At 40.7% G+C, this 13527-nt stretch overlaps 1 protein-coding gene across 3 annotated transcripts in view; it reads left to right on the forward strand.

The window, feature by feature from the left end:
• Nucleotides 1–13527, forward strand: part of BCL2L13 (BCL2 like 13) — a 51656-nt gene that overhangs the window by 18949 nt on the left and 19180 nt on the right. For all 3 annotated transcript variants that reach the window (XM_060245790.1, XM_060245792.1, XM_060245791.1), the window contains exons 4-5: nucleotides 2159–2315; nucleotides 7773–7842. In XM_060245790.1, the coding sequence (XP_060101773.1) occupies nucleotides 2159–2315; nucleotides 7773–7842 (227 nt within the window). The remainder of the gene's footprint in view (nucleotides 1–2158; nucleotides 2316–7772; nucleotides 7843–13527) is intronic.

Below are 13527 nucleotides of genomic sequence, written 5' to 3' on the forward strand. Positions count from 1 at the left end.
ATAAATCACCAAAACATTATTTCCATTAATGATTGGCTGTTCAACTGCAAACTGCTTTAAGTTTAAATGAATAAATATTTCTGATCCTGTTCGCCCATTTTCTTTATAACCTCAGCATTTCTTATTTTACAGTAATTTGTTAGGTCATGATCCAGCCCAAAGTTAAGAACTTTTATATCTTACTGATTTAGAAGACAGAGAATCATATGCTTAATTCTCCTATTAGACTCAGTGGAACTTAAATTTATGTACTTTGCTTGAATTGTGTTTTTATGACTTTGGAATGATATAGCATATTTATGTACCATGCAGTTGTTGCACTCATTTGATATTTAGTTTATTTACTCATTTACTTTAATACCCCACCTTGCTCACCAGTGGGGTCCCAGAGTGGCTTACATCCTTCTCTCTCTTCTGTTTTATTCTCACAATAACCCTGTGAGGTAGGTTAGGTTGACAGTGTGTGACTGGCCCATGGTCACCCAGCAAGCTTTCATGGCAGTGAGGATTTGAACCTGCGTCTCCCAGATCCTAGTCTAAGACTTTAACCACCACATCATGCTAGTTTTTAAATTATTCAGTATTAGTTACTAATGTAGGTCAAATCAGTTTCCTTATCCTAAATAATAATTTTAACTTTTCTGTGCTCTCAAAGTACCACACACATCATTTCATTAATTCTTACCATTGCCTTGCAAAGAAGGTCAATATTGGCTTCTCCCCGTATTGATGACTGGAGCAGAAACTCTGCAGGCTCAAAAAGAGTAAAGCAGCTACTATGAATGAAATGATGATTGAAGCTCAAATTTCCTGACTCTTCTAATCACTACACTTTACCATTTGTTGTATATGTACATGTGTGATTTCTTTGTCAGATTCTGATTAAGTATCTAATCAACAGACAGCAATTGGTAGGAACACTTTCTGCCAGAAGAGATGAATAGAGTGGTAATAAATGAGAGATGGTAAAACCATATACTTGTGGAAGTTGAACCAAAACACCTGTTCTCTTACTGTTGTCTGCTTATTTGTAGTTATTGTTAAATTTTTGAGCCCTGTAAATGACGTTATAATTAACATCTTTTATTAAAAACGGCATGATAGCATAGCTAACCTTGCACTGAGTAGAAATGAAGAATGGGAAAGCTTGCATATCTGAGCCAATCATATAAATCCCTCAAAATATTAAGTAGGTAAAAACTAGTTTCCAGTTTTCAGTCACACCAAGAAATAAAGCTCAGGGTAGAGCTTGCAGAGATGTATTGCATATATGGCAGTAAACACTTTGGTATAAAGGGCTTCCTTTTGCACATATGCACTAGCCAGAATTATAGCCAAAATTATGAAAGGCAAAAAAGAATAATAATCTTGGGTTCAGAACTGTCTGAAGCAGTGTTGTCTCTAACCTGAGTTACTGCGAGCTAGCTCAGTTTTTTTAGCCTCCGACTTGCACATTTTTGTCTTAGGTCAGGAAGGATGGCCCGAGAGCAAGTAAATTTATGCAGTAGCCAAATCGCTTGCTCACAACTTTAATGCCAGTAGCTCATGAAGCAGAATTTTTGCTCACAAGAATCCACAGCTTAGATGGAGCATTGTACTTTGTATTTATTTACTGCCGTGTTTTTTAGTAACTAGTACTGATACATGTTCTTGTAGTGCAGCAGTCCTCTAGCACTAAGATGATTCCAGGTGGGTAGCAGCATTGGTATACATTGAAAAGAACAAGATTCGAGTCCAAGAACACCCTACACACCATCAAGGTTTCCAGAGTATAAGCTTTCAAGAGTCAAGGGAGCTTTGACTCTTTAGACAGCTTATACCAGGGTTACCCAGTGGGATGACTAAGGATGCCATGGCACATGCCAATGCCCTTGTGGGGCTGATTAGCCAATGGAGATTTGATTGCCTGTGCAAAACATGGATTTTGCAGCAGCTGCCACCAGAGCCCAAGGGTCTTCATTGTGTAACCGAAGTTGAGCTGTGGCAGCCATTTTGTGGCTAGGCCCATCATACTGTGTCAGAATTTCAAAGGTGTCTGCAGACTTGAAAAGGTTGGAGACCCCTGGTTTTATACCCTACTGAACTCAAATTGTACTCTTCTATAGCAGTATGAATATTACATTTCTAATAATGGTGACTCTGTATTATTTTTCTTCAGCCTTTACCAGTACAGGATTTGACTGCCACACATCTCCAGTATTCAGTCCTGCTGACCCAGAGACTTCAATAGAAGACTGTTTAGCTCATCTGGGAGAGAAAGTATCCCGAGAACTGAGGGAACCCCTTCAAAAGGCATTAGAGATCCTACTTAGCAAGTGAGTTCTCATTTGCTTTGCTCAGCAGGAAGGTACTTGCTCTTAAAATTCTCACAATTATGATAAAACTGGATGATGTGACTGCCTTTTGATTCACTTCTTTTTAAACCTGTTTCAGTTTGCTTTCTTAACTACACACTGGTCTTTTGTGCATGAGATGAACTGACAGTTTTTTATCTTTTAAAGCTGTGAGCATTGTTCGGCCATAATAAAAACATCCTCCTTGCACACTAGATAGTAGTCAGGATAGTGTTCTTTATCCTAAATGTTTACATTCTGGTTGCCATACTACAATGCCATGGGGTTAATACTGATATCTCTGTATTAAAATCTTCTTAAGATCCCTGGACCAAAAGAAGCTCGATTGACCAGCACTAGAGCCAGAGCGTTCTCAGTAACAGCCCCCACTTTGTGGAATGCCCTCCCCCAAAACATCAGGGACCTGCGGGACCTGCCACAGTTCCACAGGGCCTGTAAGACTGAACTTTTCAAACTTGCCTTTAATGGTTAGGGGGAAGTGGCTATTACCTTCAGCATCGACAATCTTACTGAATTAATATAATGGAAAACAGAAGCTTGCCATCCTGAATTTTTAATATCTATCGAAATGTTTTTATAGATCTAATTTTAATATGTTTGCTAATGTTTTTAAACTGTTGTTAGCCGCCCTGAGCCTGTCGGGGGAGGGCAGGATATAAATCTGATAAATTTTAGGTACCCCAGATGTTATCAAACACATATCTTGGGTGAACATCTGCTATTGGAACTACTTTCTAATTCTCATAGTGGGAATGCTCCTGGCTTTTAATATGAGGGGCAAGTAGGAAGTAATAGAGAAATTGCATTGAGGTAGCACAGGAACGTGTTTAATGTAAGTCAGTTTGCTTGGTTTCCCCCCCCCCCCCCCACTTAGTGGGGTTAGGCCCTTAATGTTAACATGATATAGGGTTTTAACTTTACTGCATTCTTTCAAACGAATGTGTAGAGATGTGATTCTGAACAAAGTATTGGTACTTTATTTTGTGTCAGTAGTGTGAATGCTAGAGGGATAAGATAATTGACACCGCAATGGCTTGATAAACCTAGTATTCTAACTTTATTAAAAGCATAGGATTTTTCCACATTATTATATTTGTCTCTGCTACATGTAGTGCTTTAATATACAGAAGCCTAAAAACTTTTCAGGGAAAGTTTGACATGCTAAACTCCCCCCCCCCCCAGTTTGAATATGAAATAAAATATTGGAATTTAGGGTATTGCAATTGATCTCTAGGTGACAGATTAGTTCACCTGGAGAAAATGGCTGCTTTGGAAGGTGAACTCCTTATACTCCATTGAAATCCCTCCCCTCCCAAACCCTGCTCTCCCCTGGTTCCACCCCCTGAAAAAAACCACCTCTTGGTATTTCCTAACCCAGAATTGGCAACCTTGTTGGAAATACATCTTGAGTTCTACAGTAATGGATCCAAAGATGGATTGATCAGATCATCAGCTGTATCCTCTCAGTTCTATTCAAGACTGTTCTGTCTCTCTTGATTAGACACTTCTTACAGCCCAGAGTAGCAGCTATAGAATTTAAAAAAATGAAATCAGAGGGCCTGTAGTTGTGCATACAAATATTGGATAAAAGATCTTCTTACATGAAATAAATAATTGAGATGTGTAAGTAGTTCTTCAAATAATATTTTGTTCTAAAACCTGTCACTGTCCTGCACATTTCACATTTATCCTGTGACTTTCCTGTGCATTTGCTTTTGTTGTAATGCTGTACTTATGACAAGTTATGTTAATTTTAAGTCAGGAACATACAGTTTAAATTAACTAGGGAAACACTTGAAGGATATTACCAGTCATCTAGTTTGTAGATGTGTAATCTCACCATCCAAGCATTAAGCTGTCATAAATGTGTTTACTGCTTGGATGTTTGCTGGGTAGTGAGGTAAAATTTTTGGAAATTTGGAATCTCCTGGGAAAAGTGTACGATGTTGGAGATTTTGGGGGAAATGGCAATACTTTTATTTCTTGTGAAAACTAAGCCACTTCTACTGATTTAAGAACATTAGATGCCTTAAGAAGCATTTTGCTCATTATAATAAAAAAAACTCTTAGGATTTTCTTTTCAATGCTCTCACTGATTTCCCCTCCCCTCTTTGTAAGAAGTCTTCAAGGGGGGGCTTTTTTTCTTCCTTGTGTTTTCAAATTATTGCTGGGGCACCACTGATACTTGCTTCAGATGAATGGCATATGATGAACTTCTTTTAGAGGCTTCTTTTATTTTGAGAGAAAAATGACATGTTGATATTGGCTTCAGATACTTGAGTTACTATCTGTACTCACACTGTCGAACACAGAAATGGTTTCCCAGACCAACATAATGTCCTGGGAAAAGGGAATGCTAGAGTGGAGTTGCATGAATGCTTTCTGTTGTTACTTTGTGCTTTCTACGATAAACCCAAGGCAACATTGTGTGGAAAATTCAATAGAAATTCCACTGACACTAGTGATGTACAACTCTTTTTTTTTTTAAGCGGCTCCTAGAATTTGTTAAAATATGGTTCACTTGGGTCTTTATGTTGCTGCTGTTTGTATTAGGCTGTTTTATGGTATAGTATTTTAATTTCAAATGGAAATGTTTCTGTGTCTGGTATAATTTGAATACATAGCAGATCAAATCTTCTGTCCAATTATTTGGGAAAACTAATTCATAGTCATAGATGTTTTAAGAACAAACACATCTTGCATTCAGAGAATGTGCAGATCATTTCAAAACATCCCAGTATTCTGACAGAACTGCAGCTCATTGGTATGTATCATTGACATGGCAGCACACAGCTTTTCAACTTAGCACAGGGATATGCTTATTTGTAAATATCTGTAAGATTGGGTCATTGGGGCCCTACGAGAGTCTTCTGAGTAACTAGTACAGTGACATGTGCATACCGCTTCCATATTGAGCTGGTAGCAGGAGGAGAAATATTTTTGCACTAGATTCAACAAATTCCATGCAGACCTGTTGTGTGTTTATTTATGTCAAGTCTTAACAACTGTAAAGCTATAAGAATCTACAGTTTAGTCTATTGGCTTTATGATACAGTGCTACAGTCAGCTGTGTGTTCTGCTACAGATTATGTGTTGTGTGTATTTATAACCATGTAACGCAGGGATGGCCAATGGTAGCTCTCCAGATGTTTTTTGCCTACAACTCCCATCAGCCCCAGCCACTGGCCATGGTGGCTGAGGCTGATGGGAGTTGTAGGCAAAAACATCTGGAGAGCTTCCATTGGCCACCTCTGATAACGTGTTCCAAATCGTGTGAAAATGTAATTGTGGTAAAGCAAATCTCTGATAAATGCATAAAATAATGCATTTTTAAGCCCATCTTGACAGTCTCCAGATGTTTATGCATATTTAAGCTTGGACGTTTTCTATGCAAATTCAAAATGCTGATCTAGATTTTTAATAGCAGTATTTTTTTCTTCTGAAAGGTACTTTATCACTGCTTTACAGAATCTAATCTGATGCCCTGCTGCATGTAATGGTGCTTGTGGTAACTGGTATTCAGTGGTATGATCAAATCCCAGATTTTAAAAACAGCAAATCTGGGAGCCGTTTAAGAGGAACCCTTCAAATGAGCAAATTCAAGAGCCTTAAAAAACCTACTTGTTTTATTCAGATTTAATTTTCAGAAACTGATAAGACAAAATGCGTTCAGCTGTGTTAGGCAGGATGTAGCATACCAAATTTAATTTCTTCCAGATTTCATGGTGATGATGGTGGTGGAAAGTGCTATCGATTCACAGGGTTTTCAAGGCAAGAGATGAATTTAGGTGGGTTGCCATTGGCTGCCTTGGACTTCCTTAGTGGTTTCCCATCCAAGTCCTAACCAGGGCCAACTGTGATTAGCTTCAGACTAACTAGGAGGCTATCCAAGTTAGGGCACCAAATTCCATACTATTTATTATTTAATTAAAATATTTGCATTTTGTGCCTTTAGTTTTAAAACATCTGAGGCAATTGATTTACCCACAGTAGGATTTCTTTTTTGAACATATGCTGTTGTGAAAAGGAATAGAAGGAAAACTAATTGCAGCCATTCTTAATATTATATGCCTGCGTAAAGTAACTTGTGCAAGCAATATTGGCAGAATCAAACTGCAGAGATCTATGTGTTTAATGATGCCTTGAATTTGTGTTTCTAGTGTGCCAGTTCACAGCAAATTGCTTTTTGAAACCGGCATGAAGGAAGTTAGGTTTTTAATGCGTCACATGGCTCAGCTTGTGATCATTTCTTGTTTAAAGTCCTCTTTCACAAGTATCTGCGTATACCTGACAAGACCCCAATGTAAAAAGTGTGATTTTATATCGAAAACAACATGGAAGTGCACTCCAGGGTAGTGTAATGGTTCAATTATATAGACCCAGGTGGGTAGCCGTGTTGGTCTGAAGCAACAGAATAAAGTAAGAGTCCAGTAGCACCTTTAAGACCAACAAGGTTTTATTGAAGGTATAAGCTTTTTTGTGCTATTCACACTACTTCAGATACAGTGAAATATGAGGAAAGCATTCAGATTTATAGACAGGGTTGAAAAAATGAATTCGCATACAACATGATGTGGGCATTATGAGACAAAGCAGGGACAACAAGCCAAACGCACAGGGTCAACAGCTGTATGGATCCAATTAAGGGGAAACAACATTTGATGCAATAAATATGTCAGAATAGGAGATGTGTAAGAGAATCTTTTCTAATTGAGGGAGAGTTAACTATGATGCCTACTTTGTCTCAAAATGTCTACATCATGTTATATGCTAACTGGTTTTTTTTTCAATCCTGACTATAAATTTGAATGCTTTTCTCCCATTTCATTGTTATCTGAAGTGTGTGTGTGACACACAAAAGCTTATACATTGAATAAAACTTAATTGGTCATAAAGGTGCTACTGGACTCTTTATTTGGTTCTATTATATATTTGATTATGGCAGACAAATTCAAATTTCCACTCAGCTATGATGCTGCTGAGTAAGTAGCCTTGAGAAGTCTCTGTATCTCAGCCTAATGACTATAACAAGGTAGTTATGAGGATACGTATCTCTCACAGTGTTACAAGTTAAAAGAAGAATGGGCTAAAAATGCAGTTTTCTCATAGCTTGGGATGATCAGACACGGATGACTGATGTTTTGCTTGCATCTCAGCACCCTTCTTTTTGGAAGAAAATTAATTTCCCATTATTCCAATGTTTACTTTCCTGTCTATGGTTTGAATGAAAATTCAGCAAAAATTTTATTAACCTAGCTCATTGTGTGATCTCATGTTACTGGTAAGTAAAACCCCCTTCCGATACTGGTATAACCAGTTGAACACTGTATTCAGAAATACTGGCTGAAAACTGAATGTAATATTTTGTTTTGCCTCCCCCCCACCCCTTATAATTCTGTTTTGGTTTCTTGTTTTCAGGCCAGTGACTTACCAGGAATACAGGGAAAGGACGCAGGAGGCAGCAGCCCTTGCGACTGGGTGGAGCAAGGTATGAACCCGCTCAGCTTTACTTTGAATTTGTTACATGTTGAATGCAGTTTTGTGTCAGTTTTGAGGCATTTGCAGTGCATGTTTGAACAGGTTGGTCTGTCCTGCAGTGCTCATCTACACTCAGCTATAGGAGCTTATATTCTTGCAGAAGACTAGAAAGGAATTTAGCATCCTGAGAATATCAGTTTTCCTTGTTCTTGTCTTAAAAGTGGTGTTTATATCCATTATTAGGGCTTTTTCTGTAGCGGGAACTCCTTTGCATATTAGGCCACACACTCCTGATGTTGCTAATCCTCCAGGAGTTTATAGGGGTTTTAGTACAGGGCTTACTGTAAGTTCCAGGAGGATTGGCTACTTCAGGGGTGTGTGGCCTAATCCTGCTACAGAAAAGCCCTGCCCATTGTTACTGCAAAGACATAGGTAAATATGAGCAAAATGCTGTCCAAATTTCATAAGCTAGTAAGGGAACAAAATAGCATTTCAGATACTTCGTAGCGAGTCTTCAATTCAGGGCATTGCCACTTTATAACCAGCAGAGGTTGAATAAATGATGCAAAATACCAAATACAAGCATAGCATGGATAACTTTTGAACCATAAAGGGTTTAAATTGCCTTCTTGCAGAACTCAAGATTTTCTTTACAAATCAAAACAGTTTCTGCACTGAGCTGGACGCTCCCAAAAGCTGTCATGCTGACACTAATCTGACACTGTCTCTCCCCTGAGGTTTGTTTACAGCATGAGTGCACAACGTGCAGGCTGTGTGCTGTGCAGTGGAGCAGTGTTGTGTGGCCCTGAGGCTGGAGGAGGGAGCTGCCAGCATTCCTTAAGCTTTTTCTGGCTTGGGCTGTTTCAGTGGCTGCCCATGTCTGTGACACAGTCTCCCAGAAGAGGTTATAGGGGGCTTTTAATCTCTTGGCTTTCCTGTAAGACTTACTCAGGGGAGCTTTTTGGGCAGCCTGAACCTGGGCAAAGAATAAAATTCCCTGCTGGTGGGGGCATAAGGTGTTTTTAGGTTAGAGTTTAACATAATTTTTATATCTGTTGTTATAATGTTTACTGTTTTATCAGATTGTTTGAATATTGTTGTCACTTGCCTAGCATCCTGAGAGAAAGGCCAGTAGTATATAACATGGTAAATAAATCAGCAAGCCTATTGGGTGAGAGGCAGCATTTTGACCCCCACGCTTGAAAATTCTCATTGCTTCTCTGCAAAGCTCTGGGATGCAATTAGAAGTTTCCCTTCCACCAGAAGGGGGTTGGAATGCTTCCTCTCAGGTGTTCCCTGAGCGATGAGAGGCAATGGTCCCCCTTCTCCCACTGATTCTCTTGCAAGCCAGTTTGGTGTAGTGGTTAAGTGTGCAGGCTCTTATCTGGGAGAACCGGTTTTGATTCCCCACTCCTTCACTTACAGCTGCTGGAATGGCCTTGGGTCAGCCATGCTCTGGCAGAGGTTGTCCTTGAAAGGGCAGCTGCTGCGAGAGACCTCTCAGCTCTACCCACCTCACAGGGTGTCTGTTGCAGGGGGAGAAGATATAGGAGATTGTAAGCCGCTCTGGGTCTCTGATTCAGAGAGAAGGCAGGGTATAAATCTGCGGTCTTCTTCAAGCTTCTGAGATGCAGCATGAAGTTTCTGCTGGGGGTGGGGAGATGAGCAGAACACTACCCTTAAACTGTTCTCCGGCCATTCTGCCCCCCCACCTCAGGGTTGGCAGCAGAGAAAGCATGACATCAGACCAGCCACACCCCTTCTCAGCTACCTCCTGCCTTCTGTACAGCCTGCTGCCAGTTTGGCACCCTAAGAGGCCACTTGGCTTGCTTGACCTGAATGTCCCTTCTGTGCCCTGACTGCCCTCCTTGACCTGAAAAATAATAGTCACTTGGTGGGAGAAAGTTCTTGCTCTTTTCTCTGCTCCATGTGGTCCCAGATCTCAAGCTATATATATACTTCGCATTTGAAAAACCTCCCACCTTTAGCAAGCTCTTAGCCATACTTGAGAAGCAATTGGATGTCCTTGGCAAGCACCACTTAATCCTGACAGCAACAGGACAGCGCTTGGAAAGGATAGCCACTCTGAGCTGTTTTCAGGAGGAGCAAGATATAAATGCTTGGGAGCAGTGACCATAACGTTATTGATTTCACCATTTGTATAAATAGGGAGTTGCCCCAAAAGACCAGCACAACCACGTTTAACTTTAAAAGGGGTAAATTCTCTGAGATGAGGAGGCATGTGAAGAGGAAACTGAAAGGAAAGGTAAATATAGTCAAAACCCTTGGGGAAGCTTGGAGGCTATTTAAAACTACAATCCTAGAAGCTCAGATAAAATATATACCACAAGTTAGGAAAGGCACAAACAGGTATAAGAAAAGGCCTGCATGGTTAACAAAGTAATGGAAGCTGTAAAAGGTAGGAAGGACTCCCTTAAGCTGTGGAAAGCTAGTCCAAGTGAGATTAATAAAAGAGAACAGGCTGTGGCAAATCAAATGCAAGACTGTGATCAGGCAGGCAAAAAGGGACTATGAGGAGCATATTGCAAAAAACGTAAAGACCAACAATAAAAATTTCTTCAAATATATTAGAAGCAGGAAACCAGCCAAGGAGGCAGTGGGGCTCTTGGATGACCAAGGGGTAAAAGGATTACTGAAGGAGGATAGGGAAATGGCTGAGAAGCCTCTGTCTTCACTGTGGAAGATGAGAAGTGTTTGCCCACTCAAAAACTGCTAATTTTGGAAGGGGTGTTGAAAGACTTGAGTCAGATTGAGGTGACAAGAAAGGAGGTCTTACAACTGATAGACGAATTAAAAACTAATACGTCACCAGGTCTGGATGGCATACATCCAAGAGTTCTGAAAGAACTCAAAGTTGAACTTGTGAATCTTCTGACAAAAATATGTAATCTTTCATTGAAATCTGCCTCGGTTCCTGAGGACTGGAAGGTAGCAAATGTCACCCCCATCTTTAAAAAGGGTTTCAGAGGAGATCCAGGAAATTACAGGCCAGTCAGTCTGACTTCAATACCGGGAAAGTTGGTAGAAACCTTTATCAAGGACAGAATGAGTAGTTACATTGATGAACATGAGTTATTGAGGAAGACTCAGCATGGGTTCTGTAAGGGAAGATCTTGCCTCACTAACCTGTTATATTTCTTTGAGGGGGTGAATAAACATGTGGTTAAAGGAGACCCAATAGATGTTGTCTACCTTGACGTCCAGAAAGCTTTTGATAAAGTTCCTTATCAAAGGCTCCTTAGTAAGCTCGAGCGTCATGGAGTAAAAGGACAGGTCCTCTTGTGGATCAAAAACTGGCTAATTAATAGGAAGCAGAGAGTGAGTATAAATGGGCAGTCTTTGCAGTGGAGGACGGTAAGCTGTGGGGTTCTGCAGGGCTCTTTAACTTGTTCATAAATGATTTGGAGTTGGGAGTAAGCAGTGAAGTGGCCAAGTTTGCAGATGACACTAAATTGTTCAGGGTGGTGAGAACCAGAGAGGATTGTGAGGCACTCCAAAGGGATCTGTTGAGGCTGGGTGAGTGGGCATCAACGTGGCAGATGCAGTTCAATGTGGCCAAGTGCAAAGTAATGCACATTGGGGCCAAAAATCCCAGCTACAAATACAAGTTGATGGGGTGTGAACTGGCAGAGACTGACCAAGAGAGAGATCTTGGGGTCGTGGTAGATAACTCACTGAAAATGTCAAGACAGTGTGCGATTGCAATAAAAAAGGCCAACGCCATGCTGGGAATTACTAGGAAGGGAACTGAAAACAAATCAGCCAGTATCATAATGCCCCTGTATAAATCGATGGTGTGGTCTCATTTGGAATACTGTGTACAATTCTGGCCACCGCACCTCAAAAAGGATATTATAGCATTGGAAAAAGTCCAGAAAAGGGCGACTAGAATGATTAAAGGCTTGGAACACTTTCCCTATGAAGAAAGGTTAAAACGCTTGGGGCTCTTTAGCTTGGAGAAACGTCGACTGCGGGGTGACATGATAGAGGTTTACAAGATTATGCATGGGATGGAGAAAGGAGAGAAAGAAGTACTTTTCTCCCTTTCTCACAATACAAGAACTCGTGGGCATTCGATGAAATTGCTGAGCAGTCGGGTTAAAACGGATAAAAGGAAGTACTTCTTCACCCAAAGGGTGATTAACATGTGGAATTCATTGCCACAGGAGGTGGTGGCGGCTACAAGCATAGCCAATTTAAAGAGGGGGTTAGATAAAAATATGGAGCAGAGGTCCATCAGTGGCTATTAGCCACAGTATGTATATATAGTTACTTACATTATTTTAAAAAATAATTTTTTGGGCCACTGTGTGACACAGAGTGTTGGATTGGATGGGCCATTGGCCTGATCCAACATGGCTTTTCTTATGTTCTCTTATGTTCTTATGTTAAATAATATCCCCAGGGCTTTTTTGTGGAAAAAAACCAGCAGGAGCTCATTTGCATATTAGGCCACACCCCGACACAACCATTGCTTCGCAGAGGGCTTTTTATAGAAAAGGTCCAGCAGGAAGTTATTTGCATATTAGGCCACACACCCCTGACACCAAGCCAGCTGGAACTGTGTTCCTGTGCGTTCCTGCTTTTAAAAAAGCCCTGAAAATCCCAGTCCCTTTCTAACTACAGGCAGGGAACTGATAAGAAATGCTGAGAGCAAGCTGGAGGTAAAAAACTTGTGTAAAGTTTTTGTCTCTGGCCTGCTCTGGACTTTTCCTGCAGGCCTGGTGATGTCACAAGCAGCTCCCTTAACTCCAGTCATGATCCATTAAAGCTCACGTAACTGTTGCACATGTGCAGTTGCTGATATACATTCTTCAGCTTGCTTTGCCAGTTCCATCACCCTCTGGCGGCGGTCTGTATGCATTCTCAGACTGTTTGCTGTTTGGGCTTGTCTTCCTTCATAGGTGGCCTGCATAGTAATGTAATGTTAACATAGTTATCCCAGGGTTGATTGACTTTTTGGACTCATTTAGTAATAAACAACTGAGAACAAGACTTCAAACTGGGCTGTTGGCTCCCAAACCTCCTTTAAGGTTTCTCAGCACTCTTTGACTAACAGGTTGTCACTCAGTGTTTTCTTTGCATACCTACACTCTAACCATACTCGCTTTTGAAAATCAGGTTTGTTGTCTGTGAGCTGTTTCAGAAACCCAAGTTGTGGTTGGTGACTGGCAGTGCTTCTTGGTCAGTTACACCTGATAGGCTGTTTCTTTTCCTAGAAAACAATAACTGGACTTAGCCCTCATTCTCTTCCCTTCCTCCCCATCTCCTGGCATCCCTTCAGGGCTCTGGGTTGCAGCAAAGAAGCTTGGGAGGAGAGATCGGAATGTTGCCTCTGGACTGTTTTCTCAACTTAAGTCTACAAATCTCTGGGATGTAGCCAGAGGTGATCAGAACACCCTCTCTCAGCAGTTCCTTAGGTGTTCTGGACACCTCCCGTCCACCAAAAAGGTCTTGCTGCTGTGTGCTTTGGACAGATGGATCCTGGACCTTTATGTTTTCTCTAATTAACTCCAACAGTGTGGTCAGTCAGTCTCTCTTCATTTTTTAAATCCTGCACTTCCTTAGAGTTCTGCTAAATGATGAGAGATAGAAAAGGTCCAGCAGGAACCTTAGCCTACAGATGAGTTACAAGTAAATACTGTTTGCATCTTTTAATTTGTTAATCTTGTGT

Source organism: Heteronotia binoei, chromosome 8, assembly GCF_032191835.1.
Source record: "Heteronotia binoei isolate CCM8104 ecotype False Entrance Well chromosome 8, APGP_CSIRO_Hbin_v1, whole genome shotgun sequence".
NCBI classification, from domain to species: Eukaryota; Metazoa; Chordata; class Lepidosauria; order Squamata; family Gekkonidae; genus Heteronotia; species Heteronotia binoei.